Source organism: Oreochromis aureus, linkage group 11, assembly GCF_013358895.1.
Source record: "Oreochromis aureus strain Israel breed Guangdong linkage group 11, ZZ_aureus, whole genome shotgun sequence".
Lineage (NCBI taxonomy): Eukaryota > Metazoa > Chordata > Actinopteri > Cichliformes > Cichlidae > Oreochromis > Oreochromis aureus.
This window is the reverse complement of record NC_052952.1, coordinates 26,584,284-26,611,196: the sequence shown is the minus strand read 5'-3', so window position 1 is coordinate 26,611,196 and position 26,913 is coordinate 26,584,284. Positions and strand designations below refer to the sequence as shown.

Genomic DNA, 26,913 nt, shown 5'->3' with positions numbered 1-26,913 from the left:
CTCAGTTAGTTTATATGACAGCCTTTACTGACTATGGGTTATTCTGAGGAAGCTGCATAGTGTCAAAAGATATATATATATATATATAATTTTTTTCATACAGTATAAGCCTTTGGTGTGTTTTGAAATAACAGTATAAACTTTAACTTGTATAGACAACTTATAAATACCACAAACAAGGAAGTTCATTCCTGGAAACAGTTTGACAAAATCATCAAACAGATGAGTCAGTTTATAGAAACAATTTATGATGATCACAAGAGAAAAAAGTAATGAGAAATTTCAAGATCCTGTAAGTGAATCTTCTCATCTGAGATTATTTTAACTACAAATGCCATCAGAAAACAATAACAGATTTGATTTAGTTGCTCTCTACCGGTAATCTTTGTCATTGTTAGATTTCTTTTAAGGGTTGTTATAGTGATAGTACTATTTTGTTTACATTTGGTCAAAGCATTGTGCATTCAAGTCCAGCAGACATAGAGAGGGTGTTCCCTATTGATGTGATGCACTTTCTGGGGTCTGGGTTAAAAGCCAAGCTAAAGTAATGAAATCATTTAGTGTTAAGAATCTTGGCAAATCAAGGGCACCCATATACTCCAAAGATTTACCATTCATTTCTCTTGGAAAACATGGGAGCGGGGAACAAGAGAACGAAAAAAGAGAGTGGGAGCTGAGGGAGAGCTCCGTCCAGTGGAGCCAGGGTAAGAATTTATGGTCAGGAAGAGCGATGAATGTGTAATTTACGGTGCATACTCTACCATTCCCCCTGCCCTCCCCTTTGGTAATGAGAAACGGCTGTTTTGTTGTGGGGCCAGTGCATGGTATACCCCCTCCCTTCTGGCTATGACACACCATTAGTTTTTATTTCTGTCTCTGCTTTTACGACCCCTGCCCAGGCGCCAGCATTTGGCCAGTGATCGGGACCATCACACCATCTAAGCCCTTCCACCTCTCGAAATGGCTTCCTGTAGCCTGAGAAAGAACATGCTGTGGCTACAGAAATCTTTCAAATTGGAGATAGATAGCAACATACTAACAGCTCCAATCTGCCAGGTTTATATTCAGCACAGCGAGGAGGAAATGGCTACTTAAGGTACAAAACTGTCCAAAATAGATCACATTGACCAGGACTGACCTTCCTTGTCACATATTTTGCTTCTCTCTGAAATGAATAAATAATTACTATTTTCATTTTTGTTATGATAATAATAAAAGTCCTAATTTTGGTTTGGCTATCATATTGATTGCTTATGTAACTGTATTCACCAAAAGGAGTCACTGAGATCTCAAATAAAGGCAACACAGCTGGATTGAAAGGCTGGAAAAAGAGCTGCAAGAGCAGCCATCAAAAAGAACAGGATCTTAACATTGAAGTGAAGCAAATTATACCAAATATGTGTAGCTGACTCTTGGGTTTTTGTTGATACTGATTTTAATTTATTCTGTATCTTAACTTGTTGTCATGGCATTCGAGTTTCTTATTTATTTTACTCTAATTTGTGTGCAGTGCTTTGTGACAACTTGCCTGTAAAAGACACTTTATATATAAATGTTACCAACTTAACTGAATTATCTGCTGCTGGAATAAAAAAAATTAAAAAAAAACCCACCCATGATGCAGATTACAAGTAGGAACATTTGTTTATGTGGCCATAATTACATTAAAAAGATCAAAGTTAAACCACAAAATCAGTAAAATTGTAAGGCAAGTTGATATTTTGTTTATCCTGTTCCTTCTGAATAAGCTTGACTAAGCTTGAGATTTGTATAAAAGTACTACTTTTACTGAGTTGGACTGACTTTGTTTCTTTCTGGAAGTGAAAAAAAGACTAAAAGTAAGAAAATAAGGCCACCTTGTAAAAAGGACTGAATTCATTCAAGTATACGCACAGTATTTGGTTTTACTGTTAACCCCACAGCAGCAATTATTTGTCATTTAATGACAAAATCATAAAACAACCGATCTAAAATCAAACAGACCAGGTGCAACATGAGCGTAGGAGTGATGCTCGTTAGCTTCATCTGAACTTTATTTAGGCTTTCACAGAATAAGCTATACATGATAGTACTAATACTTTTAAATTTGTTGATAAACACAGCTTGACATATTCAGTATCACAACTCATAGTATGAATGAATAATAGAGCGTGTAACTTTCCCCGAAACTAATACCTTGTTTAACAAACAGACCCATGGAAAACACTCTATCCGCAATGTCATAAAGCCAGTTTTTACAGTATACGTTTATAAAATGCTATTATCCTTCTGAAATATGAGCAGTAGGGAACATTATATTTGTGCAAAATCTTCAGACCCTGTTGCAAACATACTGATTAGTGATGATTTGATGGCTTATGTAGTAATAATTGGCTTGTATTTACTGCGTATTCAATATATCACTGTGCATTTACATTTTTTCTGCTGTTTTCCACACCCTTTTCTTTCAATCTGTTAGATCAGTATTACCATATACTATATGTGCAAACATCAACAAACCTACAAACAACTAAGTTCTGTCATCAAACCACTTGAATTCGTGCAGGAATGCATATAAACAAACACCCAGACTTCAGGTACAAACAAACAGATGCACACGCATACACACACTTGCACACACATGTAATCGTTTGCCATGCAAATACTCATTTCTGTGCAGAGATATTTTCAGATACAAACATTTTTTTTTCAAAACAAACATTAAGCTATCAAATGACAAAAGTTTGTGACTAAAGACCAGAGGATATAAGATGTGCGCCCAGTAATCCTCCTCTGCATTTTCTTCGGCTTGTTTTTGAACAACGACTCAATTTTTGTACACAACACAGTGGGTTTTAAATCAAACAATAAAGATGTGACTGGGGTACAGACTTTCAGCGTTAATTCAAGACATTTGTTAAAAAAAATGTATTAACTGTTTAGGAATTTAAGATGTTTTTATACACAGTCCCCAATTTTCAGAGTACTGACTGACAAGCAGTTTTATGGCCAGGGAAGGCCTGTTCTCTCAATATTACACTGCAAATTAAACAGATGAATGATCTGAAGTTGAATCTAAGAGTTGTGTGTTTGTGTTCAAAACTCTCAATATGAAGTCCAAATGAAAGTAAAGGATGCCATCATCAAGCTGAAAACCCAAAAAACCTACTAGAGAGATACAGTCTTAAAAAGAATGAATGCACCAGCCAGCACGTAGTTTTATCATTGTCAAGGTCTACAATCAAGAGATGCCTCAAGACTAAATACACTCAAGAGTAAATACGGAGGGTTTACAACAAGGTGCAAATCACTGGTTACGCCCAAGAACCGGAAGGTCAGATTAGATCAGCCTTTGCTAGAAAACATCTAAGAGAGCCTGCCTCCTTAGCTAATTCTAACGAGTACAGGGCTGTAGTCTGCACTCAGATCCAGCCAAAAGCTGCAAAACCGATCTGGTGCTTCACAGTCCAGATGGATTAGGATCCACAGCATTACTACAGAAGAAACCCAATAGTTTTTCAAGGTAAAGAAATGGGATATTCTTCAGTAGCCATTTCAGTTAATGGAGACAAAACTGAAGGGAGAGAGACTCACAAGCAAGGACCTACTGAAAGTGACTACAATCACTAAGGGATTAATGGAGAATCTAAAGGGAGGAAGCACAGAATTGGTGATTCATTGACTGCAAAGGTTAAAAACAGTATGAAAAAGCATCTTTCATCTAAATTATGGCTGAATTTGAGCCTCTTAAAATGGGGGGAACTATGTATAAAAAATGGCTGTAATTCCAAACAGTAAATGCAATACTTTTATGAAACCTCTTGAATCAGAGCTCACAGTCTGCACTTTGATCATGTATTTTTTACTTGATTTAAAATCTGCTGTAGTGGTCTACAGATGAAGTGCTACAAAAATTGTGTTTGTCCAACAAATTATGAGCCTAACTGTATAGAAGACTTCTGTCCTCAGCAACCACAAGTGATTTCCAGTGCCTTTCTTTCTGTTTCCTTTCACAATAGGAAATAAAGGTACCAAGACGTAATACTTTCTTTGTCTTTACATCACAGACAGTGACAGTTGAGAAAATCCATCTGCCACCTCTTACAAACATGAAAACAAATGGAGAACAGACGGTAATTAAAATCAGACTGGAACAAAATACATCATGGACCAGAGGAGATTTAGGCATCCCTTCATTCATAATCAGGCTCGAATGCTGCATTTAAAACACATGGTCTGGTCTTAGTTTAAGAGTGATATAGGGTCAGTTCATCACACAAATCAAGTCCAACCATAGTCTTCAATTTGGCTTTGCTGTCCAACATTAAGACAGCATGTCTCTTCCAGATATGGTGAGCTATTCAAAAAGCTTCAGGGAATCTTTTGTGTTTCAGCAAACCTCCAGTTCTCTCTGCATCTTCTACAATGCAGCATAGCAGCATTAATCCTTTCCTTCAACATCAATCTGTGTCTGTGGCTGACACTGCTGGGCGAGGCATTGTCTCTGGTTTTCTCTCAGCCTCATCCAGCAGGCGTCAGCGCTTAGGTGACAGAGCTGGTTGTGATGCTGGGAGCAGTGGTCGTCCTGCTGTGGCCTTTCCTCCGCTTTCCTCCTCCGCCTCCTCCTCCTCCTCCTCCTCCTCCTCCTTGTCCTCGCTCACGTGTATTCTCCCTTTCTCTCCTGTTTGTATCGTCTTGTCTGTCTCCTTTACTCTTCCTCTCTGAAAAAAAAGAATGTATAAGGAAAAAAAAGGTGGTTATACTACATATTACTGTATTTCTTATAAAAAGGCATCTGTCCCAACAAAATGTTGCACATAGAAATGCTCCTGCTTGGCTAAAAACCTCCTGAGGGGTTGTGTTATGCATCAGAACTTTTAATACAGGCTACCAGACATAAACCATAGTCAAGAAATCCCAAACAACAAAAGCTAAAATAATGTTATGTTTAGCCATGGTGACAGTATATGTATAGCAGCAATTACCGCACAACATGCAGCCAGCAAAAAATAACACATCTAAACATTTGGAGCCAGTTTGTCCACGACTGGACTGAAATAACCCAACAGCTGTTGAATCAGTCTCATGTCTTCAGTGCAGACGTTCACGGCCAGAGGAGGTAGAATGCAAATCACTTCAGAGTCTCCCTGACTTCTGTGGCATCAGCATGACTTTCACCTTTGTTGTTTTCAGTAAAATATCTTCATAACTATCGCACGTGTTGCCTGGGAACTTGATACAGACGGGTTGTAATCACAGTGATACTCCCTTTACTTTTTTATCTGCAATGCTGTCGGGTCCCAATAAAAAACTGTGTAACACCGGAAAAAACGAATGACATTTGCTGTCAGGCTAAAAGAAGATGGTAATCGTAATTAATATTGGATCTACTAACAGCTGCATATTGATGTTTTCATAGCATAGCTACAAGCGTTGCAGTACCTAAGTGCATTCTCACATAGGTGTCATCCACACGCTAAGCTCTCAGTCTGTTTAATTTCTCTTTCAGCACCCGCTCCCTTGTCCCACTTGACACACACTCAAACCTCCCCCAGTCTCCTCCCCGCTAGTACTCTTGCATTAAAATTCACAGCAGTCGCACATTTTAAGAGCATAATTGCTCTCTAAATGCAAACATCCATCATTGTGTGGTTAATTTCCCCACTAAACCTGTTCATAAAAGTGAAGGGCTTAGATCGGCTGGTGATTTTAAATTACAGCACGCGTACTGACTGTAAGAGCGGAAGGGACAGACAAGTGACAATTTGCTGTCACATAAATCACATCTGGCTTAATGAGTTAAACATCGTCAAGGACCCAGTAATGGCCCACAATGACATGAAGAGCTGTCGGAAAGTGCAAATGGACACGAGGCTTGTGTCTAGTGTCAGGTTTCAGTTTAACTTTGTCAACTTTAACTTTGTCAACTATTGTTTAGGCAGCACTGAAAAGTATTTGATTTTGTATATACGAGGGAGCATAGTTACGCTGGAGTGTGTTTGTTATAAACTTGTGCGTTGAGACTCTCTGCACATCCGGAAAGCTGAGAGGACACGTGCCAAGGGCTGGACAGTGTTCACTACATGGCTGACAAACTTAGAGCTTATGGCGCCACCATGTTTGTCTGCTGCTATGCAGTAGTAACTTTATGTCTGTGTTTATCTCCCTACCAGCACTTTTAAATTTGTCACCCATTCAATTATGTTCAAATTGAAAGAAAAGTAGAAAAAAAAAACTCAAGCCATGATATTTCACAAACTTGAAAAAGAGCAGAATTCTACAGTGAAATTCAGTGCATGGGCGTGATGTAATTTTGATGTGAATGTGAACAAACCTAACACAATAACATTTATCCACCACTGACCCATGCATGTCACAGTTACTTTAGTCTGAACTGTAAACGAGAAGGCTCAGTCCCACACAGTAGTGCACAAACAGGAATAACATGTCTTTTTTTTGGAGCTATTAGTGCCAAAAGTGGTGGAAACTTCACTAAGAACTCATTTGTTTAGTTGACTTAAATTACATAAGATGAGTTTGTCCAGCTTGTTCATCATTTGTCTTGAATGAATAAACATATTTCTGGACTTTTATAGAAACTATTAAAATAAACACTTAATATTGAGAAGTAACAGATTCGCTTTAAATCATTGAGACACAATGAAAGAGAATGGCATTAAGTAAGGGTCTTCAATCACACACTGCAGCCTCTGAGATGATGTGCTTACTGTGTAAGGACTTAATTACTTCTATAACAAATCACTAATGGAGCCAAGAAAGGCGGACTCCATCAGTTTATGACAGCTCTGATTGCAGCTCCTCTTCATCCAAGCTAAACAATTTTGCCTGACAAATGAAATAACATATCCAGAAAATTTTGTTTTCGCGTGAGACCTTTTTGTAAAGCTTCAGGAAAAGGGTGGAAAAAAAAATCACAGCCAAATCAACACAAAGCGTGAGATCTGCAGACCACTAAATCACTAATGTTATACAAGGTCTGCCCCCTGTGTTTTATATAGCCAGTTGCCAGCCAACTCCCACCCCACAGATGAATCCACAGCTGTGCTCTTTTTGCAGAGTTTACCCACATAAACTAGTTCATTGGAGTCGTGGTACCATCACGGATGAATGACCCCATAGAGGGAAACTCATCCCTGTACGTTTTAGCACCATTAAGTGTCTTCAGTTTATATACCTATTTAACAGTAGCTTACTCAATGTGAACAATCACATCCACAAAGCTTCCACGACTCATCTCCTCAGATGAAACCAAAAACACCCTTTGCTTAAAATTCGACAATCTACATAGCAGTTGTTTTTATAATATTACACTATTCAGTATTATTCTGAACCCAAGGCTGAATTTTTGTTCCAGGGTGCTGGCCACACAGAGCAAATCTGCCACTCATTTCTCAAACTGCGCTGTAACAGCCTGTCCAGTGAAGCGGCCCCTCCTCACTGAGCAGTTACGAGCCATGCCAACCTCTCTCATTTCCCATTACCACAGATCTATGGGAAAGTGTCAGATCATGTTCTGTTTTTCAGACTCAGACCCCTGGAGAAGAAGAGAATGATACCAGAGTACGCAAGCCTCCACCATGTTTACTCACATATATCAGGCCATGTCATCTGTTACGTGTTGCAACATCTGTACTGTGGCCAATTAATATTGTTATGCAATGCTGCTGCTGTGCCCGAAATCCCCAAAGCGTGCCACCGAAAAATAAAGACCTTAAATACTGCTCATTAACAGTTCTCTAAGTCTTGTAAATAAGTTTACGGTTGAAAATTGGCATATTATGCAAAGCAGATTAATATGGGGGTATTTAAAGACAAAGAAACTTTCTAACGACATTTCATTAGCAATAACTCCTTTGCACCTAAAGAGACCAAAAGCCGATGATATGAATCAGGAACATGGGTTAAACCCATCCACTTATTTTCCTGTCTTTTGCAAGGTTTATCACCCCCAAAAGCCGCTGCTGATACTTATTTATTTGTTTGACTAAGAAGCAAAATATTTAAATGTAAATAAGCTTTATTTCTGTTTTTGTTGCATTTTTGTATTTAGTATGCTCAGGATGCTTGACTCAACTGAACAGACCTGTCATTTAATAGCCGTAGCAGCAAATAAGGCCAAGAGCACTTAATAAGATGTTATGAAAACTGATAATGACCACTAACTGGTGAGAATGACTGTTCACCCGCTGGAGAGCAAGCTGCTATGTGGATGAAAAGACCTCAAGCAAACATGTCATGGGCATGTAAACCTCGCGCTTCAGCAGTCCTCAGAACAAACAGCTCTTTCTAGCTCTGATCCTTATCCAGCTTTGCAGTGCGTAATGTCCGCCCTTCATCTGCTTGGCTCGCAGATGAAGTTTTTTGTTTACATGCTGAAAAGTCAAGAAATTCTGTGTTCTGCTGCGGACTCTGCCAAACCAAACCCAATCAACACGCTGCGGGTCACAGACACACTGGCGAGAATGCAGGCCTTTGAATGTTGAGTACTGGTTCCATCAATCATCATACTGACTAAGAAGGAATTGCATAAAATACATGGAGAATATTGCCCTTTAACATGTTATCTAAGCGCATAAACATTTTAATATTTGACATTTATTAAGTGTATCCTCTTCAGTCCATTTGTTCTGTGCGTGTGTATTTGTTTTTTACCCCTCACACACGGCGTTTTGGTCACGACACACTTCCTCCTCTCTGTCTCGGCAGCACAGGTCTGCGAGGGTACAAAAGCAGGGGAGGTATCCAGACTGTGAACCTGCGGAAGGGGCACACGAACCCGGGACTGGGTGCCTTTCCTAAATCCGCATGTTTTGTTTTTCTTCATACAGGAACCCCATTGGCTCCACTCACCCAGTTCACACTCTGAGGCACGTTGACCTGGGACCAAAAAAAATAAATAAATAAGTACATAAAAATGTGGAAACCACTAAGGTACTGAGTGAATGGTTCACAGCTCACATTTGCTTCACAGCCTCTCGGTCTGCTTTTTACAACTCAGCAGTTTTAACTGAGGATAATGAGTTTAAGTAAATCTGAAAACAATTTTTGCTTGTTTGATCTCTGATGAGAGAAGGACAGACTGATGAAGCTGAAGGAACCTGAAAATGTAGCAAACTGTACAGCATAGTCTCGTTTTTAAGGGCCCATTCAGCATATTCACTGTGGATGAGCAAGGCTAATTTAAAAGAACATTATGTGATGCCAAAAAGGCAGCTTAAGACTCCAGGTCTCTGGAAAACTGCGCCAAGATGCCTGGAGAGCTTTGAGTTTCCTTTGTGTTTTCTAACTTATGACAGAATTATTTTCACAAGAAATAAAACAACAGAAAGTGACAGCCCAAGAGTTTGCTTTTTTCGTAAGAGTTCGCTTCGCTTTTCCAGACCCGAACATAGATGACTGATGAAATTAAGTGATAAGTAAAGTTTATAGATTCCAGCAAATTGCTGTGAGTTGCTAAGCAGTAAATATAAGGAAAAAGAGCACTCACCGACACACTCCATGGTCTCATTGACGGTGCGTTGGCCTGGAGGGCAGCTGACATAACATCTCCCACTGTGTGAATACAAGCCCTCCTTACATTTTGTGCAAAAATTGCGATTGAAACACGCTTCACAATTGTCTATTTTACATTCTGCAAAACACAGGGAGACAAAAAAAAAGCCAGTAAGTAATCTGTCAGTTTAAAGTCACGTTGAGACTGGAGACTGTGTTATTATTTTGCCTTCAAATTTTTGGTATTGGTCTGAAACCTTTCTGAGGTTAACGTAGAAATAATAATATGGAATATTCATTGTTCTCATTCAGGGTTGTGGAGACTGAGGACAAGGGGAACTTAAATTTTATTTCCTCTGAGAGATTTATTAGTGATGGGGTCTTTTAAGGGGGAGTAATCCCTCTAAAAACACATGCACCACAGTCCTTGTTTTTTTGGAAACGGGGTGTGAATGAGTACAGCCAGAAGTCTATCCCTGCACTAACTTTTGGAAAAGTGGGTTTCTCCACACCTTAGTCTCATTAAATCTCTGACTCAAACAACCAACTTCTTGAAATCTGGATAATGAGAACCATAAAAGGATAAAAACCAGACATCGTAAAGGACTCCCAAAAGCTCAAGCTCCATCATGAAAGGCATTTCCTTATTCATTATATCTGAGAAAAACAGTGGAGGCAGGTGAAAATATCCCAGTATAGAAAATATATTTATAGCTATAGTTGCTGTAATAATGTTTGCTAAAGTTAAGAATGTCTACTCTGCGGATACCAAGATCAGAAATGATAAAACGTTGAATCCCTCAGTGGGATTCTTCCGTCTCCCGATTACTATTTTCAAACCCTTGACAGCTAAATTTGACCGTACTGACGTTTGTAGCCTTATAATGTAAGACATGTGGTCGTAACAAGACATTGTGGAATGATATGTATAAAGTTAGATGATTGGATAATGACCCAGGTTAGTCACTGAGGGCCTCAGAAAAGAATTCAGCAGCCTTTTGCAGCAAACTGGGACGGTGAATGAATGCCGCATTGAGAACAACCGTTATAAATGAGATTCCATTTGTTGCAATCTGCTAAAAACACACAACTGTATGATTTGCACTGATAAAACAAACTTTACATGCAAAACAAATACAGTGCAACATATCTTATTGTTCTCATCTGGAATAGAAAAATACATACCCCTTTGACATATGTTCTCGGTATAGCTACAAAAATTACAGCTTTTTAAATCTCTGAAATGATCTGAAATAACGAGTCGTGATAAAGTTACATCTTTATAACCAGAATTATGAGCTTTATCTGCTTTTGGTTTATGAAATCATTATTTAGCATTTGCTGACAGATACTAAGTGTTGCAAAAACGGGCAGTCAAGAAAAGCATCTTGATAGAAAAGAAGAAAACCACAGCACTAAACTCAAAGCAATCACTGTCACTAAAGCAATGAATATCATTAAATGTGGTAATGATCAAACGACAAAGCAGCCCTCAATATATTTACCTTAAACAATCTGTCAAATGTTGCTGAGCAAAGAATAATCACAAGTGATTTAGTGCACACTCACATTCAAAGACCTTTTAACGCAGTTACTTAGTAAACAGGCATGTATACAGACCGTACTGTGCGTGATACATTAAGGTTCCATCAGAATAACAAGTGTGTAAAAGGGAAACCGAGACTATCACGACTGTGGCCTGGCATGAACTCTGCACATGAAGGCTAAATAGAAAACACAGACATCCTCTTAAAAAACAGACAAACAACAATGCATTACAAATGTTTTGGTTGGGATTTTTTTCCAGTCTTGTTTTCTGCCCACACATAAGAGGAAACAGACAACAGACGGAGTTGCTGAAACTGCCTCTTAAAACTAAGTAATGTCAGTTTGTTAAGTACTGTGAATGTGACCGTGCTTTCGTCCATATTCCAAATGAGCCAAACCTGTCTGTAACCATAATAAGGACCGTTTCAATTAAAACTTCTACTGACATTCATTTTGATTAGGAAATAATTTGCTGTAGTCTATATTTTTCTTGCCCTTTTTCCATGAAAACAAGAAACAACAGATGATTTTATCACCAAGTGGCTACTTCTAATATTACTCTCGCCTTTTTTGTAGCGTGCATTCTGTAATGAGGCGTTACATGGTATTCGCTCACAAACAAGATCGCGTAAGACAACATCAAAATCACATAAACTGCAAAAATATGCAAAAATAGAGGCTGTCTATTATAGCAATAATAGTTTGACTTTGTTAGATTCACAAAGGGATTTAGAAAAAAGGTAAAACAATCAAATAAGATACACAAGACAAAACTTAAACAGGTGAAGATGAACCGAGGATAAACACTTCCGCAGGCTTTTTCTGAAACCAGATGTGTTGAGTATCACAGAGTAAAGAGTTAGCTGGATCTTTTTGCATTTTTGCAAGATTCCATATGTGTATCTACAAAGTTAAAGCGTCTGCTAGCATCCTGTTGATATATCACTAACACTTGCATCATTCTGTGGTCAAGAGTGTACAACACAATTAGAACTCACGGGTGCATCGATTGTTGCCTTCAGGGTTCCTCATGCCAAAGTATCCCATGGGGCAGGAGGCAAGGCACACGCCTATCTGACGGATGTCATTGCGCTCCAGGAAGATGAAGAGCTTGGGCTTGCATTTAATGCAGCCGTTATACTCAGAACATCGGTCACAGCCTTTGGGGCAAGATGGGGGCCCCTCAGTGCTAACTGTGGAAACATAAGGTAAACAATGAGAAAGAAAAGGCCACACTGAGGTAGGTAACAGTATGGTCCACCGACCGAAAAAAAGTAAAATAAATTGTTTCCAGCCACATATAAATTTTAATGAGGAAATAAAAAAGTTCCAAAAGTCAACAACCTGCCTAGTAGAAAAACATCAGGAACTGCAATATTTTTTTGGCATCCTCACGAGTCATAAACATGCAAGCATTTAATATTCCAACAAACAAGGGTTAAAGCTTAATCTAAGGGGGGTTTGGCCAGACATGAATGGTTACTCAGTGTTTACTTCCAACTGCTTGTCGGAGATCCTTAACAGATTTTAACTTGGAGAAATCCAGGTAACAGTGGCTGAAAGTCAAGACCAAGAGCCTCTCAGATTCAGCCAAATGTCACTGGGGTCGGGCAGAAATGCTACGGTGACCGACATGTCCGAAATATAGTTCCTGAATGTGTTGAACAAGTAAGGAATTTTAGCATTGCAATGCATTTACATTTCCTTTAATCTAATCCCAGACTTGGACGAGTCCAGTTGCCTCATTCTCCAAAAAGGCACAACCGGCAATCTAAGTCAATTTTGGGTAAATTGTGTAAAAGTGCAAATCATTTTTGAAGAACCATTCTAAGACAAAAACAACAGTCGCCTGAGTTGATTTACAGTCATTTACTTTCAGCTAAAAATACACACAATCTTACACAGCCTGACCTCCCGCCTCCCTGACATAACTCGTACGATAAAAGATTTAAAAGTGTTTTTCTATGAACAGATTAGTCTATCACTATCCAGTTACCGCCAAGTCTTATTGTTACTACTAGTAACTATAAAAGTAGCTTGGGAGTAATCTTTAGCTACAGTAAATGATATAAGTTCAAGAAATGTTTTTTGGTAAACAGTGTAGAGAGTTTGTGCTCTCGGTACGTTAAAATTGATCAGTCTGCTTTGATTAGTCAAGTCTGATCTTTGCACGATACAAAATCCTTTCAAAGAAGAAAAACAAACAGCCCAAAGGCAGCAGAACAAGTTGCTCTGTCCTTTGTTTATTATAATTTTCTTGTTGTGGGGGATGGATGAACAAAACCGAATATCATTAAATCAAATAACTGAAGAAGAAGTGCAAAAAGCAAACGTTTATTTAGTATCTAGGGGGAAAAAGACTGTCGCAGTCTGCATGGCACTCGTGTATATGGCGAGTGACCTCAATCCTTCTGTCTAAATTAGATGAACTGCAACGACGTCACTGTCTATATATACATCAGCAGACTTAACACAAACTGACACAAACAATAGCTACTCCTTCCCAGTATGTGTGATTTTAATAATGCCACATCTGCTATTGTGGATAATCTTGGTATTATATGAATTCTGGTTCAGGGAGGTTGGGGTTAGCTTGGCATTGGCTGAAAGCTCCTTGTGTGTAAGGGAAGAATTATTTCAAAGCTGACAGTAATACCAGATCTGAGGCTCTGAAGCCAGAGATATACTGCGAGCCGACCTGAACACTGTCTTTGCGGTTGCGTGAGGTTAGAAAAATGCTTACAACAATATCGGCAGCATGGTCCAATTGAGAGCTAGAACTGTCAGGTACTCATTCCATTATGTGCCCACAGAGCCAGACACGAAGAGAGCGATGGCTTTGAGAGGGAATCCATCAAAAACCCCTTTATAAACAACCCTAATACCCAGAAAAGCTTTACATAAACTGAGAGAGGCATAATCTTAAAAAGAGGAAGAAACACGAGCCATTCTGGGGAAACACTGAACCGAACATAACCCGCCTAGGAAAAACAAATAAGAATGATGAGAAAATAAACAAAACGTTATCTTTACTTTGCTTGTTAAATGTTTATAAGGCGTCCACCACAGTGACTCAGACCACAGAAACGAGAAGCAGCAGTGCTGCTATGAAAGAAAAAGGAAATCAAAACAAACTGACAAAGTGAGAACTCACCACGTCTATGCCGTCTTGCCTTGGAGAGCTTCAGAACATCACTGTGACCCATGGAGCTGAGAAAGACCATTGCCAGCGCCACCAGTCCCAGCTGCATAGTCTCTGTTGCCTTCCAGGCTATGCAGGGTCCCCCCCCTGCGACGAGATGGATCAGGTGGGGGGGCCACCTTCCTATGCGGGACAGGTGGATGCTTATCTTACTGGGATAGATGATCCCTCCTTTCTCTTGTAGTACTGCACTCCTTCTCTGTGTGTCTGTCCCTCCTCCCCAGTCTCTCTGTATCGTTCACTCTAGTGGCTGACGCATCTAGAAGTCTGTGTAGTGGTGTGTGATGCTGCAGTTGCTTGTCCAAATGTCCCCGCGGCACAACGAGCCATTACGCTGGTGTTGGTTGCACTGGCAAGGCAGTAAAAAGGGCACAGCTATAGGTTGATGAAGGAGGCGGGGTCACGGGGTTGTGCAGAGACTGAAGAAGAGCAGAGTGATGGAGTTCAACAGGGTCATCACAGGAAGCTTGGGCTGAGCTTTCGATCCGTAACAGCGGCTCTGCTGTTTAAGGCGGGTTTGCTGTCAGTTATCGCCAACGACTATCTGGTTGCAGAGTGACAAAAGAAGACTGGCTAATTATGACTATGGTTGAATAAACATTTGCTGGTATCAGAGGGTGCTGAGAAAAAAGAAGACAGAAACATGTTGAGGAACTGGACTGTTACTAGATACAGATACATAGATACGTAAGTTGTTGAAGAAATGGTAAATCAATATTTTAACACTTTAACTCAAAACCTTTTTCATGTCTCTAAGATGAATATAAAGCTAAAGCCAGTGGCCTGGTGGTTTAATTGGCTCGATCAAAAGGTGAAAAGGTCACTCGTACAATGTCATGTCACTTAATCACTATAAATCTGCAGTATAAAAATGAGAAGCTGCAGTCTTTTGCATTCAACCAGCTATACTACCTCCCTCTTAACTTAACCTTTTAGGTTAAGGGTTATAAAAGAACACTAGGAGTTTAAGTGCCTGGCCAGGAAATTGCCCCTACCCCACTTAACCGCTCATAAAACTGCAAATAACACTAAGTTAATATTCAATTTTTGCCTTTTTATCCATCCTTTATGCCAAGCTAAGACGGCCAGTTGGTGACTCTAACTACATCTTCATTGTTCACATAGCAGAATAGCTTTAATCTAACTCACAGCAGGAAAGGCAATATTTAGGTTTCATATTTTCCAAAGTCTCACTTGCTTTATTATGTTTCCCAGCAATAAGAGAAAAGCTTGCTATCACTGCATTTATACGCACAAACCAGCAACATTAAACAACAAAGAAGTTTTAGTTGGCCCAAAGAGCATTCACTGCAGTGTGATGCATACTTTTTCTCTTTAACATTAGTGGTTTCTGTAATTTGAGGAACTAAAGTCATAACTGGATAAATCAAATGATCAGTCGTACAAAAAGGAAACCAAATCCCACAAAACAAACATAGCCCTGGATAACAAATTGAACATGTTTATCCTTTGGAAATACAGTGAAGTAAGTTTCTTCTGAGAAATGCACCACACACTCAGACTGAAGGCCTTTGTCATATTTGGTGCTGAGATCTTTTTTTCGATAGTGTCATGTGCTGCCTGTATTTACAGCTCTTGTGTGAAGAGGACACACAGAACATGTTAGCATCGGAACAATGGGAGGTCCTCCCTCGCAGCTCAATAAAGAAAAATAGGACCATATTTGGGTGTTGAGTCGGTTGTGGCTCTGAATCACACAAAGGACAACGCCATTTGGTGTGTTTAAACATTCCAGGAGGCAACATTACACCCGTTGCTAAAGTACAAATCAAAAGGGATGAAATAATTTCGTCCCTTTCGATAATTTCACAAGATTTATTTTAGGTGGCCGGAGACGAAAACATTTTGATCATGCACATCGAACTTACAGCTATAGTGTTACAGTTTCTAAATGTCATATCATTTTTTGTAGTTTGTTTCATTTCAAACGAATGAACACAAGTAAATGTAGTACTGAAGTTATTTACACAGCTATACGAAAGAAAGGAGAGTCACTAAGAACAAACTAAAACTACTTAATTTACTACTTAGTTTAATAGAGTTGCTGTTAGTTATCTTGCAAAATTTGTCATTTCTAATAATTAGTATTCAAAAGAGGAAACTGCTTTAGTAGACATTACAATTTGATAGTATTATTTCAAGATAGGGCTGGCCCAATGGGTCTTCTGGGCACATGCCCAGGGCACCATGTACAGTTGGAGGCCGATCCAAGAGAGAAATGAGAAAAAAACTTACAAGAAATGTTTTCTCTTAACACTTACTCTCATAAAGACAACATTTAATGGCCTCCCCTGTACCGTTAATGACGAGTTTTGAGCCCTCAGTATATAACAATAAAGGCGTGGCTCGGTGACTACTACGATAGTTTCCGGGGGTTTTCCAAGTATAGCTGCACAGGCAAAAATGACTGAACAATGAACGTTCCGTCATTTGTCGTTCCGTCAACGGCATAAGAAGGCCTGAAATATGACAAAAACCCTTCAGTTTAGAAAAGAGCTTCAAGGGTTTATCATTTAAGCAATGATATAATTGGTAGATGTCTGTAGATTTTATCAGCGTCTTTCTCCCCTATCCTTTAAGGCTAGTAGACTCTCCCAAACTCAGCTAGCTAGTGGATACAGCACTTCCAAACTAAATGAAATGGACATCAAAGGAAAAAAAATGGATCCCTTAATTTTTATAAAAATTTCCATTTTTGTTCAGCCAGTTCAACGTGAAAACACTGCAATTAACTTTAAAGTTGCTGAGACATTCAGTAAGATGTCCTGCAAGCTAGAAATTAGTCGTAGCAGTGTAGCTCATAATGAAACTTTGGTTGAAGGGGGCAGGCTGCCATCACCCGTGGAGGCCTTGCTGCACCTAACAACCAAATATCCAAATAACCAGGGAACAGTTCTATTTTGTTTTTTTGGACATGGAAACCAAAAAGTTTATTCCCTTTCTAAATGAACACATCCTGAAAGTGTTTTTCCCGAGAAAAGCTTAGACTACTTCATTATTTTTTTCAATGCTCATCCAGGAGCAGGGCTTTGGCGAGAGTCACCGAAAGCATGAAAAGGAGGGGGTGATAACAGACAGACAGACAGGGAGAGAGAGAATGAGAGAGAAAGAAGATAACAGCAGGTATGTGTGCAAAAACGTACATTAAATCCAATATTATTGTTTTAAAAAACACAAAAAAGCTCTGACTGCTTCATTTTCCGTTTAACTCAAGGTACTTCAAAGAACTGTATTTTGATGATTACTTAAAGTACAATACTCTTAATAGTAAACCCTTAAGTGTACATACATGTCCACATTCCTGCATGATAAACCTCATTACTGAAGAAAGAAAAAACAAAAACAAAACTGGTCATCAAAACAAGCTGGCTAGGGTCCACCAAACATTTGTGCCCCGGAATCTGCAACTTGTTGATCTGAGCACGAGACACGGATTTCCTAAATGGGAAAAATGTTGAAAGTCTCCCTAAGTTTATTTAATTCTTCATTCTTAATGACTCACTGTCTCACTTACACCTCTCAGCTAAAGCATTATTTCCAGGAAAGAGCCAAAATTGTGGCCTGCAGCCAGTCTTCCACAACACCTGTTTGTTGGTTTAGAGAGTGGTGACTGGAGGACATAATAAGCCTGGATCAGCCTTTCCAACTAAAGACATGTGCCAGAGACTCTTTCACCCAGCACTCCCACAACTGTCAAAAGCCTACCTCATCCCACTCCATATGTGCTCTCACATGCTGCAGAGATAAGAGGAAGCACTGGGCTACAGAGCACATCAATCAGAAAAAGGTCTTTGCTGCCCCTTTTAACATGCCACATCACAATCAGTCATTTCACTAGGAAAGTCTGGCACTTCAGCTTTAATAATTCTCTGAAGCTGCTTCCTCATCCATTTAACAGTCTGTCTTTACCCAACAATAGCCACAATCAAATGAGCACAATGGAACTAAGCCCAGCTCATCAAATAGTCAGGAGATTAAATTGCCTCCTTTCTTAAGTCCTAAGTTTGATCTATTAATTATTCAAATACTGAAAGGAAGCTCTCACACTGGGAATTTATTGAACTCGAGAAGGTGCCACAACTCTGAGCTCAGAGTTACAAGTGCCTGTAACTCAACCTCAGTGCTGAACAATGATCATCTGTAGGTAAAATGTGTGCCAGAATTCCTCGATTACACTGAGACTTGCTGAAAAGGTTATAGAGCAATGGCGATAGTGGAATATGCAGTGTCTTCAATTGTTAATCTAAAACACAGAAAGAAATAAAGTAAAGAGGCAGCGATTAGAGATTTTATTTAAGTCAGCTTTTTCCCTTCATGAAAACAGGAAAAAACTTAAATGTTAGAGGCAAACTTTACCATTTACTACAAATTTACAGTAATCTGAAAACCTTTAATTTCAAAATTACATAATTTTAACATAGCATCTGCCACACAGACAATAAAAAAAGCAATTAGTGGTGAATTCTGGACTATTTATTTACTTACGCCCCCAAAATGTGGTCGCTCCTGAGTGCAGGAAACAGTGCAACGGCAATTTGTGGGCGAGTTCAAGCAGTCAAACTTCGTATTTGTTCTAAATTTATTTTGATATTTGTAAAATCCCTGACATGTATAGCCAAGACCTGAGCTTTGAGCCAACCAATTCACATTATCAAATTTGCAACACAAAGGGGAAAATAAGTGTTTACTGAAGCTGAGGCTCTAAAGAGAAACAGAACCAGACTTACAATCACATATACACTAATTAAGTTTTAGTTTGAATGTATGAATAATAAGTAACCTGTACTCATTCTATGCATATAGTATGGCGTAACACCTGGCTGCACCAGCAGCACCCACAGAAGCCTCAGCTATTTTGGTAATCACTTCCTCTGCTCTGCGGCTTAAGGAGTAAAGGGAGTGAGAAGTCAAATATGCAGCAGTTGTAACGCACTCAACTCTTAGAGCAGAGCACTCAAAAGTATCTCTGGCATCTTCCCACAATGTAAGCACAAGCAAACTGTCTCTTTTTTTTTTTTTTTTTTTTTTTTTTTTTGAAGTTTTCATGTAGGACTCAAGACTGCACGGTTCCAGCAGTCTGAAGGTTTGATTCTGCACAGCTCATTTGGGCACAGTTCAGCTTTTCTGTTATATATTACTGTGATTAATGCTAGCTTTTATTTATTTTGCTGTACAGCACTTTGTGGCTGCATGTCTGTGAAAGCAGATTTATAAATAAACTTTACACACTTACTTTCTCTCTGGGGCACCACACATTCTAGTTAAAAGCTATTTGCTGTTCTTCAGCTAGAGTGATGCTCAGCTGTCAAATCCATAAGTAGATATACAGATTAATACATTTGTGGAACGTAAAGATGGCGTGAGAAAAAAAGAATAATCTTCATTATACTCCGGGGTAAATTTTAGTCTTTATATAAAAGTCTCATCATCTCAGTGGATACTGATGTTCCGTCTATTCCATGTGCCACTGAGGTAAGATGTATTATATTTAAACTATAATACATCTACACTGGCATTCACAATAGTTTGAAATAAAAAACTCTTAAGTTGTACAACTTCGGAACGTTTGTAAAATTAAATGCTGGCATATAAATGAACCCATACAACACTAATGTGTGATATATACATGTGTGTATACCCACACATATGTATGTGTGTGCAATCCTACGACATCGGCAAGTATAAAACCTTGAAAAACAAACAGACTCACCTGCACATCGGAGCCCACGAAAATGCTGTTCATGAACGCTCGGGTCTCAGTTTCCTTTTTTATAAGCGAAAATCTGTTAGTGGTTTGGTCACAAAAAACTCCTCCTCCACGAGACCCCCATGCAACTTTTCTGTCATCATTTAAAAAGACATGATTTTTATGATCCGTTAAATGCGATGCAACTGCCTTTAAGGCGGATTTACGCACAAGGCAGAAAATGTGCAGAGGATTAAAATTCCATCCCTCCGACAAAAATGATATACATAAAAAAGTATACAGTAACACTGTAGATATATATATATACTATATTCCGATTAAGTTAGCCACTCTGACTTTTCTAGTGCGCGTGTGTGCACTGGAGCTCCTGCGAGATGCGCGTTTTAAGTCCACTTTGAAGCTCGAACTGCATCCAACTCAGGCAAGTACTTGCAAAGCCGCGATATTTGCATCCAAACCCCAGCACTGCCAGCGGGCATTACAGGCCCCACCCCTTACAATTTTACCGAGATACAAAACCTGCGATGGTGTTGTGTAGGTTAAATGTAACTGTTTAACGCAAGTTTCCATTTATTTCTGTATTCGATGTTACTGGTGAAGCCTTTTATTTATGACCTTTTATCTGAAATGTAAGATAAGTTCTGTGTCTGTGATATTTATGGTATATAAACATACATAAAATATAAGACAAAGAATATAAAGCATTTTGCTGAAGTTGCTAAATGAGGATGCTTTCCGATGATCTTAGGTACCTCCCACTTAGTTCCATGAAATGTGCCTTTGAGATGAGACTCAGATAACTGATTTCTGTCAGCTGAATGGAGGAATAAAGTTGTTTTTGATAAGAAAATCATATATGTGTGTGTCTATATACATATATATAGACACACACATATATGTTACTATCAACACAAAATCACTAAACACATCTACAAATAACAAGCATTAGATATGAGCAGTCCTCCTTTTCTCGTTATCCAACAGGGGGCCATAAACAACCATTCTTGGAGATCAGAGACCAGAATTCCTTGTTTTGAGACTGGAGCGTTTATCAACACTTACTATGTGAACAACTACTGGATAAACATCAGCCGCATTCAGTTACACTCATCCTGCTGAAGGATTTATCATGAGAATTAAGTTACAGTCCAGAGGGTTTGTTTTTTTCAAAGTCACCAAGAAATAAACAGAGCTAAAAACCCAAACAATATGTGATCACGTCATCTTGATGATGGCCAGTGATGTAGACAAAGATATAACATCTGAAACGGATGATACTGTAGGTTAGATTTAAAGCAGTTGTTCATATTGTTCTGCCAGCTGGTGTTTCGATAGATAGATAGATAGATAGATAGATAGATAGATAGATAGATAGATAGATAGATAGATAGATAGATAGATAGATAGATAGATAGATAGATAGATAGATAGATAGATAGATAGATAGATAGCAAATCCACAAAATAAAATGCATCTTATCATATAAACTGTCTAATGCTAGGTACTATTTTACAACAAGAAGATTAGTGACAAGCAGCACTTCTGAATTGGACAGTCAGACTTTATTCTTAAAGTTCTGTAGTGACTTTGACAGGCTGTAAAGTCATGAGGACATCCACTGCCTGCCAAGTGATATCCCACAGGAGCACTAAAACAGAGCCAGACAGTCATTATTGTATCAGTTCTAAGATGCTTATGCATGCAAATATTGCAAAGTCAACTTTATTAAGGTCATAATTTCTGTCGTAGCCGAAAAGCCAAGGGTAGTTTTGGGCAATGCAATACCTCCAGGGTAGACTCCAGAGCAGCCAGTTTAAAGAGAGGGAATTATTGATGACTAATGATAGGTTTATGACTCCAACACCGTGACTGTGCAGAACACTGAGAATGTTGAAAAAGATAGACAAGAAAAGCGCTACTATTGTCCCTAAAAATGTAAATCAAAGTGAGATGATGTTAAAACCATACTCCACAATGCAGTGATTTATAGGTAGAGTATTCATGATTATACAAAAAAAAAAAAAAAAACACAGCCTGTTCGAAGTTTCCGGTGGTGTATTTATGTGAAGATAACCTACCCTTTATCTATTTATTGTCAGTGTTGTTTTCTTTGTTCAGGCAGTTTCAGGTCTTCAACCTCTATAAAAATAGTACCCTGGTTACATTGCCGTTGCTCAGTCTTTCTCCTCTGCTTTGTGCCTCTGGGTCTAAAGTCTCATGGAGCTTTGGGGCCTCAATTTCACATGTAATCAGTATTTTGTTTTAATGATTAGTAACAACCTAATCCAACCCTGATTAGATATTAATAATGAACCTGTGGAGCTTTGTTAGTTTTGGCAAACCCATCTGACAGTAATGTCTGGATATAGGAGCAGTTTTAAGAAGATCAAGAAGTTGGGTGGTTGATAAAACCCCTTTAAGAAATGTAAAGTCACAGTTGTACCAGTCATAAACAGAGCACTATAGGCTGTCAGTGACACACACATAGTGGGGGTGGCTTCCCAGACAAAAGCTAAGGTGATAGACAGATACCTAACTTTCCAAGGCCTACAGGACCCAAGCTCTGACACACTTTTTCATGCAAAAAAATGATCTTAGACTTTGACTGTTGGATGTGTCAAAAGTAAATAGACACATGTGCATGCGTGCATGTGTGTGTGTGTGCGAGCCATTCACAACTTTAAACTGTCTCAGACTCTTCAGCCCTGCGCCAATGTCTGCCAGTCATCAATGCAAAAACCGCCAGGACCCATGCCAAATCTGAAGTACATACAAACTTACCATATGTGCATTATTCAGCGCACACATGAACTATTATCACATACTTTAGGATATGTTTCTGCAGTTTAAACTTATGGACCATAATGACAGTTACATATCACAGAAAGAGCTGAGCAATATTTCAGCTATCAAGAAAGAATAACAAGAAAAAGACAGATCAGCGGGAACTCTGAAATATGATGGAAATGCTGTATGAACTTCCAAAGCCAGACTTTTCATCACCAGTCCTTGTGCTTGGAAGCTTAAAGTCTAAATTAAATATGGTGTATTATTCCACAGAACATTCAGTACCCACTGTCACCAACTGCCTGAATTCATCAACATGATGAGTCTTAGACAGAGGCAGAGTTTTCTGTTGTTTTAAAAGTGACAGGCAAAATTTTGGCTAAAATATTTACTGTTGTGTTAGTTGGCAAATGATCTGATTACTGTAAACAGATTGGCCTTTTCCCAACCTTTAACCATAAAGCTTGTTGCTCAACAAAATGTTCATAGAACAAAATCCAAATTTGCTTTTGCAAACACTCAACCATAGCCTAGAGTAAAGTCATCCCGATTATCTAATTTGGTGCTCAGTGGAAAGCCACTGCACAAATGCTAAATTTGATCTCAGCATTTTTTTTACACATGAGACTAAATTGTGAAACGATGTGGCGCTGACTGAGATAAATGTGACTGAATTATTCATGGGCCAGTGATTGAGCAGATGTTGGTCACAGCTGTGCACAAGACTGATTCAATGACCGTTTTCGTTTCTCTTCTTTAAGTGAAAAATGTAAAAGTTAAAATACTATAAGTGACTAAGTTCATTGGCCCAGCAGATTATTTTCATCGGCAAAGGGCCATTAAAAAGCCTGGGAGAACAATAATGAAATTTAAAATGAAAACACAATTTATGGAAAACAAAAATGTGTTTGGAGTCAGTCTCTTTGTCTATGTCTCAAGGCTAATGTGACTCCTCTTTTGGACTGTTATCATTTTTGTGTTTAACAAACAACATAAGACTGAAAAACTATGATTACGGAATTACAAAGTAAAAGGTTTAATTACGGCTGTGAAACCCTATCATAACTTAAGTAAACAAAGAAAGATATCCTGAACCATTGCCTGCTGTTTACTGTAACACCAGGCTTCTTGGCTACTTTGTCATGGTAAAGTGCAGACACAATAATCCCTCCTGGGAAAACACACACCATTTCTGCAGTGGTGCTGATAGATGAATGGTTAAATATTGTAACCAGAGATCGATGAACACTGCTGTGTTCACGTCATGTTTTTGTGAGGAAGACCGTTGTGTATGGAACAACTTGACGTCACTGCAGAAAGAATAAAAAAACTGAAAAAAAGACAGCACTGTTTATCATATTCTGATTACAGCTTCCCGCTAAAGAAATATATGGACATCCACGTGCCTCTTCTCAGTTCCCTTTTGCTCAAACAGGGAGAAAGAATTCATTTTTGCTGCTTTTTAAAGAGAGTAGACTCTTTCTTCATAAAATCCTGGATCTTCCTGGTTAAAAAACAAAAAACAAAAAACTTTTATGATTTTACACTTTAGAGTTTTTTGTTGTCATTTTGGTTTTATCGTACTCTTGTAACCGTTTCAGGCACACCAGAGACAAACACAAAATCAGCATCTTGGATAAATATATAAACAAACTAACAAATGAGTAAGTAAGTAGGTATGTAATGCTAAAGAAAAATGCATAGCTAATAATATGAAAATGAGGAAGAAAACAACCTTTCACAATCTATTGTTTCCATAATAAGGCGTGGGCTGTCCAGAGACACAATACTTTCTTGGTCTTAGTTGTATTTTAAAGCCATCTAAATAACCGCATGTGATTTTTTTTTGTTTTAGCTGCGTAGGACTCGCATGTTGAACCTCAGCCTTTACTGCAACTACATTTCCGCTGAAACCCTAGGAAAGCTATGTTTACTAAAGAGGGGAACTGTTTCATTTTTGAACATACAATTCATTCATAACAATCTGAGAAGTCATAAACATCATACGCACAATTTATCACATCAATTTATTCTACATCAACATTATGAGTATGTAAACTTAAATAAAACCCTTCTTGTCAAGTGAATAGAAGCTCATATGTTAATGGGAAGTGTTTTCTTTGACTCTAGTCCCAATACTTGAAAATAAAGATTAATGACATCTGAAACAATGTGCCCAGGAGGTTAGCATGTGTTTGCCAGATTGGTCAAGGCATTTTGAGAGGATGTGCAATACCAGTAAACATAATACAATATGTCAGTCAATCTGAAAGACAATGCATACACACCATATTCCATCATTATAAACTTACCTAAGTAATGCCAGATTGATAGTATGCACTCTTAGATAAGAATGGCATAGGTCACGGGTCTTTTGAATTATTTGCATGTCATTATTTAATCGCCAAACACAATTCCTGCACTCTAAGAAATGAAATGTTGTATTTACTTAATCAAGTTATTCAGCCAGTCCCACAGAAGTTTAAAAAAAAAAACCTGTTTAAATGGGAAACGTAATATACAGTTAACTGTAGTAATATGTTTTACATGGATTTAATTATATTGTTAATTAAACAGTTAGCACTGTTGCCGCACAGCAAGAAGGTCCTGAGTTCAATTCCACCATCAGGCCGGGGTCTTTCTGTGTGGAGTTTGCATGTTCTCCCCGTGTTTGCGTGGGTTCCCTCCGGGTACTCCGGCTTCCTCCCACCGTCCAAAGACATGCAGCTTGTGGGGATAGGTTAATTGGATAATCAAAATTGCCACTAGGTGTGAATGTGCGAGTGAATGTGAGTGCGAATGGTTGTCTGTCCCTGTGTGTTGGCCCTGTGACAGACTGGCGACCTGTCCAGGGTGTACCCCGCCTCTCGCCCTATGACAGCTGGGATAGGCTCCAGCGCCCCCCGCGACCCTGAAAAGGATAAGCGGAAGCGAATGGATGGATGGATGGATGGATGAAATGCTAAAGTGAACAGTTACATTACATTAGCTTAATATTATTGTATTGGTTAAACTTCAAAAGGTTAAACTTGCTTAAATGCATTTTCTCTAAATACAATGGAGCATTATTTGTGTTCTGATGTTATGTTGATTGTAAACTTTTGTTCATCTGTTCAAGTCTGCAGTTGATTAAGATGCCTTAACTCACATGACTTGATGCGACTTCGGATTTATAAAATTGTCCAACAAGTTATTCATGCTATATTACATTAAGTGGGATTTTTAATTATTTTTAAACAAAACTATATGGCATATTACTTTTACCATGTGTACAAATACAATTATTAAAAAGGTATAAAATTACAAGTAGTTAAACATAAATAACAGAATCCAAATGAAGAAAAACAAAAACATTAGAATATATAAAAAATAGTGGATTAGTATGTGGAGTATTATCTAAATATTATCTAAATATTTTTGTAGTGAAGAAATGCAATTAGCTTCATATATACTTGGTCAACAACATAATTTTCATAATTCTAGCTTTGTGTGCTACAGTAGATTTGAAATGAAACAATACATATGTAAAAAAAAAAAAAAAGCTGTTCTTAACCGGTCATAAATCAAGAACAATACCACAAATTATAATGTAAAATATAAATAAGTCACATAAATAAGTAACATTAATCTTGAAATTGAATTCTAATCCTTTTTGGTTTATGGAAAAACTTTGAAAAATTTGATGGGTACTGTCAGCATTGGCAGTTAAGCGTAACAACATTTGTTACTAGTCTGTCATTACTCAATAACTTACACCATTTTCAGAATAACCAATCCACAGACAGGGTTGTTTTGGGGCTGGGCTTTATAAACAGTGTTGCAGCTTACCAAGTATTCTTTAAGAATGCAGTCAGAATCTTATTTAAGTAGACACATACTACTTTTAGTATAGATTCCCATCCTACTTTGACACATGGACTGTTTAGGAAACAGCAATCAAGCAAGTGAATAACAGCTATGGAGTAATTGCACAGAATACATTAAATGTGTGTCTCAAAAAAATATGTATTAATGAAAAAGTAATACTTTCATTCATCAATTTATCAATAATCAAACATTTCTTTTCTTTTAACAACTCCAATGAAACTTATTTACTCTATTTTTGGGTGCACATATGACAGAAATAATACAAAAATAATTGTCCGTCACCTAAATT

General features: G+C 38.3%; 1 protein-coding gene across 1 annotated transcript; it reads right to left on the bottom strand.

Annotated features, from left to right (window-relative positions):
- Window positions 1-2,008: 2,008 nt before the first annotated feature.
- On the bottom strand, window positions 2,009-20,418 carry rspo1 (R-spondin 1). The gene is made up of 6 exons (XM_031740718.2): window positions 19,974-20,418; window positions 14,195-14,862; window positions 12,039-12,233; window positions 9,488-9,631; window positions 8,653-8,877; window positions 2,009-4,700 (listed from the first exon to the last, which is right to left on the bottom strand). Exons 2-6 carry the CDS (start codon window positions 14,289-14,291, stop codon window positions 4,522-4,524), a joined length of 840 nt encoding a protein of 279 aa, XP_031596578.1. The 5' UTR covers window positions 14,292-14,862; window positions 19,974-20,418; the 3' UTR covers window positions 2,009-4,521.
- Between the last annotated feature and the right edge of the window lie 6,495 nt (window positions 20,419-26,913).

Excerpts from the sequence above, each read along its gene's own strand:
- rspo1 (XM_031740718.2), bottom strand. The coding sequence starts at position 14,291 with ATGCAGCTGGGACTGGTGGCGCTGGCAATGGTCTTTCTCAGCTCCATG. Across the intron at positions 12,234-14,194 it reads GGCAAGACGGCATAGACGTG|TTAGCACTGAGGGGCCCCCA; the intron begins GTGAGTTCTCAC and ends ATGTTTCCACAG. Across the intron at positions 4,701-8,652 it reads CAAAACGCCGTGTGTGAGGG|AGAGGAAGAGTAAAGGAGAC; the intron begins GTAAAAAACAAA and ends CTTTTTTTTCAG.